The 7,073-nt window shown below is 36.7% G+C and overlaps 1 protein-coding gene across 1 annotated transcript in view; it reads left to right on the forward strand.

Annotated features, from left to right (window-relative positions):
• Nucleotides 1–1,240: 1,240 nt before the first annotated feature.
• nAChRbeta1 (nicotinic acetylcholine receptor beta1) overlaps nucleotides 1,241–7,073 on the forward strand; it is a 296,902-nt gene continuing 291,069 nt past the window's right edge. The window contains exon 1 of the mRNA XM_068355738.1: nucleotides 1,241–1,581. Within this exon, the coding sequence (XP_068211839.1) occupies nucleotides 1,485–1,581 (97 nt within the window). The 5' untranslated portion in view covers nucleotides 1,241–1,484. The remainder of the gene's footprint in view (nucleotides 1,582–7,073) is intronic.

Here is a 7,073-nt window from a genome sequence, read left to right on the forward strand (position 1 = left end):
GTTGTCTTTCATGAGGATCGGAGGATCGGGATTGAAGATAGGTGAAGTGAAGCGAAGAGGGATATATTCATTTCAGAAGGAATGAGGACACTAATTAAATATATAAATGACCAATGATAGTGATTATTAAAATATATGTGCCTGTAACTGCACACACACACACGTATATATATATATATATATATATATATATATATATATATATATATATATATATATATATATTGTGTGTGTGTCTATTTCTGTACATATATACCACATGTGTAAAAGTATCTACTGTATATCATTCAGGACAAAATTCTTCAGGATATAATGAAAATAAAACTTTCAGAGAGAGAGAGAGAGAGAGAGAGAGAGAGAGAGAGAGAGAGAGAGAGAGAGAGAGAGAGAGAAGAAGCAAGTTTTCACCCAAGAAATATAATACATTAAATATCGAAGGTAAAGAAAAATAAAAAATCCTATAACACTCATTTCAATCACTTTCCCCCACTTTTTTTTAAAGGAGTGTACAGAATCCTGCATAACACTCGAAGTGTCACACATGACAGTACCATTGGGTACGACATCACCCCCGTCCAGGGGAGTGGGAGTGGGAGGTGGAGGGGGAGGTGGAGGGGGAGGTGGAGGGGGAGGTTCAGGTTAAAATATACATTATTGTTTCCCTCCTACTGGGGAAAAAAACTACTGTAATTTCTTAATAAATCGATGCCTAATGTAAAATGACTCTGCCATTGTGTCAGGTGGCACTTGGCATTACGGGCATTTCGGGCATTTCGGTCCATCTCCAGATGACTTTCCAAATGATAACTTGAAATAGGATTGGGCAGGAGAATGAGGGGGGGGGAGGTGAAGCATGGGCGGGGGCAAGATAGGGCGCCAGAAGAAGAGAGCCGGAATTGCTTCTTGCCTCATAAAAGCAGGGCGTGAGTGAAGATGGGCGTGTTAACGCTGCGGGCGTGCACGCCTGTATGAGTGGGGTCTGCAGGGTTAAGGCGTGCTGGTAGAAACGGGTCAGGGCAGTCCTCTTGGAGATGAGGGAAGGGGGAGAGGAGGGGATGGGGTTAGGGGGGTCTGTTGGAGGGGGAGAGATGGTCGAGGAAAACCTGGTGGCGGTGGTGGAGGAAGAGGAAGAAGGAGAAGAAGAGGAGGAAAAGGAGGAGGAGGAGGAGGAGGAGTATCGACGTGTCGGCGTCAATACAAGGGCTGCGCGTGTGCGGGTGCGCGGAGGGCGTGCGGGGCCAGGACGAGCCTCAGTGTGTCGTGGTCGCCCGCACTGTGCCAACCCGTGCCACCCCCCAACCGCCCTGCATGACCTGTGCTGCCCAGCACACACACAGCCTGCGTATGGCGGGGGTGGGGCGCCACGCCCCCGAGTGCTAGTGGGTGTACTAAGTGTATACTAATCATCGCCCATGAGGGCGTAGCAAAACGGTGTTACTCGTGCCGCCAGAAAGCTCAGGCAGGACGCAGGCTGGGCCTTCAAGATGGCGTCCAAGGGCGCAGCCACCGTGTCCCCTCTTTGGCCCCCGTTACTGCCGCCACTCATCCTCTTCCTCCTCCTCACAGCCACTCTCCACACAGGTAGGTCAAAGGCTGACCCATGACGCCCCGCAGGGTCAATTAGGTCACTGCGTCTGTCATAAACAATCTGCCCTCCAAGACTCCTGCCAGCAAACACCATCTGGTCAATAACCGACTGTGCCAAAAGAAAGGTTTAAGATACCGCCAACCAGCCAAACTAAATGGCTTTCCTTTGCCAATGCATTAAGTGTGCAGTTTCTCCCTCTTCCATCTAACCCCATAAATTCTAAAAGTCTACGCAGTCAGCAGGAATCAAGGCAATCCTGCTCAACTGTACGATATCTTGGCATAAGTGGCACTACAGCAGCTCCCTCTACAATTATCGTATGCATAAACCCCATTAAAAAACAAATGGGGTTCAATTCTAACACGATCAATCTATCCCTTGCTTTCTTTTTTCATATCATCCATTATCAAAATGGTGTAATAAAACCCACCAAGCTAAAGGGCTCACCACCCTAGCATCTTTCTCAGATGAAGCTGAACTCCTAAATGTCCTCTTGTTACAGAAATTCCTATGTAACGCAAAATTTCATCTCAAAATAAGCTAATCATTTAACCTTAAAAAGACTGAATTACATTCTTTCTCTACCCTTCAAATTCCTCACAAAATAAACATTCATAAATGTAGATTTTGCTTTATATATATTCTTGTCTTCAAATACTTTTATAACTGCATACACAGGCATGTGTGTATATATACATACGTATATATGTGTATATACATATACAGTATATGTATCTATACACAAAAAAACACACACACATATATATATATATGTGTGTGTATGTGTATGTATATAAATATATATATATATATATATATATATATATATATATATATATATATGTGTGTGTGTGTGGGGGGGGGATAGATCATCAGAGGAATACATACATGAAAAAAGCATTTAGTACTGTATATTGGCAATATACAGTATACTTTTCACCTCAATATTAATAGACAAGCGCTCCAGGGTAACCTCATCTTTCATAACAAAATGTTATATAGACGGTGCATATATATATATATATATATATATATATATATATATATGCATGTTTGTATATACACATATATAAATACATACACACAAATATATATATATATATATATATATATATATATATATATATATATGTGTGTGTGTGTGTATATACATATATATATACACATATATATATCTATCTATATATATAAATATATATATATATAGATATATATATATATATACATATGAAAATATATACATAAAAACAAGTAAACATACACAGTTCATAGATATACGTATGTATGTATGTATGTATGCATAAGTAAATTTGCTTAACAAGTCATTCATAATCAATATAAATCCAAAGAAAACTGTGGATGATAACCTATTTGAGAAACGGATTGAAATTTATATGATAAAAAATACTTAGAACTAAATTACATAAATGAATAAATAATATCTTACGGAGATTAATCAATAGGCTATAAATTATCTATGCATTGCGCTGCAATGAAAGAACAGAGATGTAGAGAAACAAAGGATGATATGCAAAGCAGCATGAACTTCCTTGCTGAGGCCAATGGAGTCATAAATCTATATAATACTAAAATATGCAAAAATACAATAAAAATAAAGATTATGCCCATAATGACGAACAAATTTAAAAAAAATAAAAATTACAGGAATTAGAAAAAATTATAATTATTGGATTTATATAGAAAATCAGTCATTAAAATCATAATGAAAAGAATATAACTAATTTGGGAATGGAAACGATTACTTCTTTTTTATAAAATGACCGTCACTTGAGACAGTAAGAGACAATAATGAATGATTGAAATGCCTTCTATAAATATAAAAAAAAGAAAAAAAAAGAAACGACGATCATTTAAACTCTTCAACCCAACTCGCTTTCAATAGAACCAGTAAACGAGTTTCTGAACTAAAATGAAAAAAATCCTCCCTCCCTATCATTCGAATCTAAAATTTTCGCACTTTATCTTTCGTCCGTGCTCGTTCTCTTTCTGGCAAATTAACCCCTTTTTATTTTCTTCAAAATACCCGTCTTCTGCTAAAGAGGACGTGACTGCAACCCGCTTCCCAAATTACCTTCACACATCAAGGGGTCATTGCTCGATACATTCTGGTCTTCACAGTGACATAAATATGAAGGTTTCGGGGAACAGAACGCGTGCCATTAGTAGCTACAGGTGCATCCAGCTCCATCACGCATCATAATGACCTTGTCTGAAGTTACGCCAGGTAACTCTCATTTTACTAATCGATCGGTTAATTCCCTGCGAAGGCGTAAGACGATTTGGGTAACTAGAACTTTCGGTTCTCTAACAACCAATGATTCACCGCTAGGCAACGAACTGCTACCTCCGGATGATCAAAATAGAGAACGAAGGGTTTCTATTGGTTGATCCTGTTTGGGTACGAAGGATTTCTTCGGGTGAACTAGAAAGGGAGGACTTCACGTCCTCAATTTAGGGTACGAATGCTTTCTTGAAGAGCTCAAGCTATGGAATGAATGGATCTTTTCAAGTCAATATTTTGGTAAAGATGAATTTAAATTGCTCAAGGTAGGGGCGTGAAGGATTTCTTTTCCATAATTTATTTACGAGAGTCAATAACAGAAAATACAAAACAATTATGACATCCAAATACCATGTCCAGTTTCTTACCAAAGATGTACCTAAGCTGGGGATTTTAAATCCCAAATTGGTTTTACCTGCATGGAAATGTTATTCTGACATAAATTCAAGCATTAACAACCTCTTTTAAAATTTTCTTACCAAAGATCTACCCACGCTAGGGATATTTATGGCAAGCTATATACCGTCTTAAATCCAAAATCTAGTTGTTTGTACATAAAAATACAATTCTGACATAGACTACAAACATTAACGACCTATTCAAAAACAAGCAAACCGAATAATAAATGAAAACACCATTAAAAATCTTACATGGTGAAGCAAGGCAATATCAAACTCCCCAGTTCTCGGCCCAAGAAAATACGCTGGAAGTCCTTTTCTTTGAAAATGTCTAATCAATGACTCAGCCGCTCAACTTCCTGAATATTTTGCCAAGTCTTGTTTGGATATTTTTGTGTTAAGTCTAAACTTTATTTTGTTTTCGTTCTCTACTTTTAGCTTTCATTTTTTGGTACTTTGCGGCACCTGCTTAAACAGTGATTACCGGTTGGGAATTAATATATATAAAGATATTGGTACTTATTCGTAATTTACTGTTTCTTTACAGCAATTACTTAAATTACATATGGTAATTTACTGTTTCTTTACAGCAATTACTTAAATTACATATGGTTACAGGTTAGAATATATAAGAAAATTCTTCAAAGAGATATAAGTAAATGAAGACAAAACTTTTTTTTCAAATTACTCTAAATTCAAAAGACAAGCAAATGTAGGCTATAATGCTTTCTATGTTCAGTAACGTGACTCTTTACATCAAATATTTATTAGAATTTGTAATCATTGCAATCTCAAAGTTTCTCTTGAACCAAGATATTTCCCAAATATAGCAATGAAAAAATAGTAATTGCAAACTGCGAAGTTTCTTTAGGAAAATTCTGGTAAACTCACTTAGGGTAGTTAAAAATTTCTCAAAGACACAGAAACCAAAATAAGGAGTTGTTCAAAATTAATCAATTTGCAGTATTATCCTTCGAAATTGCATTTAAACATTGCTAAGTCCAAACCTTAGAGAACTAAGACAAAAAGGATTCAGCTTTTCAGTTTTAAATATAGCTAATTTTTATAGTTTTAAATATACCGCATTTCTATAGTGTTTTAAATATTTCTATGGTATTATAGCATAGTATTTTAAATATTTCTATGGCATTATAGCAATGTAAATAAAAAAGTTAACCAGCGGAGAGAACTAACACTTGACATTTGAGGGCACTTGACAATTTACAAGGGTTTATATGATGATCTACTGAGCCTGATCCTGGTTCTAACTGATCCTAGCTTGGGTTGAGAGGGGATGGGGGGAGGGGTGGCCTCTAATCATATATAAGACAGCACAATAACCTGTCTCTTGCCTCTGCTAATCAACTGTGACCTTTAAACCTATAGCAAAGTGCTTCATCTATAAAACAAACAAATATTTTCGTAAAAATTTTAAGCTAAGGAACATTCTGAGCTACAAAGGACCATGAATGGGCCACGTGATGTACGGAAATTATTAAATTTCCATAAATTACGATATTAATCGTAATTTATGAAGGGAAATTCTAGTCTCATTACTTATTGTCTACTAATACTCATAATTCGGTAATTTTTTGTTGGGGGGGGGGAGAGTTGACAATATGATCTTCATATGAATTTCCTGTGTTTAGAACTATGCTCACCTATGTTTTAGACACAAGGCCTCTCCATGACTTACTATAAGGGGTCGGGGACCACTAGGAAACGGGAATTTCAGGATTGGGGAAAACCGGAGAGAGAGAGACAGGGTTGTTTACTAATCAACCCCTAACCTAACCTGACCTAAGCTAGCCTATGGCACCGGATCCTTACTTGAACTTGGAGGCTTCGCCCCCCCCCCCCCACCCCCTACAAATGCAGGCCAGATTTATATGAACAGAATAAACTTATTTTCAAACATAGAATAGTCTTTTACAAAACTAAAAGAAAACACTTATTCAAATATATGTGAGAATCATGCTTTACATATGTATGTATATATACATGAGTAACAAATAGAAATAGGCATGTATAAACACATCCATACACACACACACGTATATACAGTATATATATATCATTGATCATCAGCCGTTACTAGTCAACTGCAGAACAAAGGCCTCGGACATGTCCGTTCACTTATGGCCTTTCTACACTAATCCACACGGCCAAGCTACGTTAGTACGTCAGTCCATCGTCTTCTCTTCCATCTGCTTCGTTTGCAATCTCTAGGGAACCATTTTGTTATCCTTAATGTCCATCTATTATATATCTGTCATTCTAAACGAATATCCTGTCCACATCCACTTGTTTTCTTACATGTTGTTAGAATAACTTCTACTTAGTTTACTCTCGTGTCCTTGTAGCTCTTTTTCTGATTTTTAGTGTTATTACCATCATTATTCTTGCCATAGCTCCCTAAGCTGTAATTAGCTTATGTTCTAAGGTTTTAGTAAAGCTCCAAGTTTCTGATGAACAAGTTAAAACTCATAGGGCCATCACATGAAGTACTTTTCTTTTTTAGGGAATGTGGGGTTTTATTTTTCATTATCTCATTTTGTTTTCCTAAAGCTCTCTATCTCATTCTAATCTTTTTTTTTATTTCGGTCTTGTATCCTGGGGAAACACTTATTGTCTGTCCTAGGTATGTATATTCATTAACAATCTCTAAAAGTTCATATTTAACTCTTATCTGTTGCTGCATTTTTATTGAACATTATTTTAGTTTTTATCACATTCATTTTCAGTCCTACATATCTATTTTCTTTATCCAAATCTTCTCTTATCT

Source organism: Palaemon carinicauda, chromosome 31 (genome assembly GCF_036898095.1).
Source record: "Palaemon carinicauda isolate YSFRI2023 chromosome 31, ASM3689809v2, whole genome shotgun sequence".
In the NCBI taxonomy this organism is placed as follows: Eukaryota; Metazoa; Arthropoda; class Malacostraca; order Decapoda; family Palaemonidae; genus Palaemon; species Palaemon carinicauda.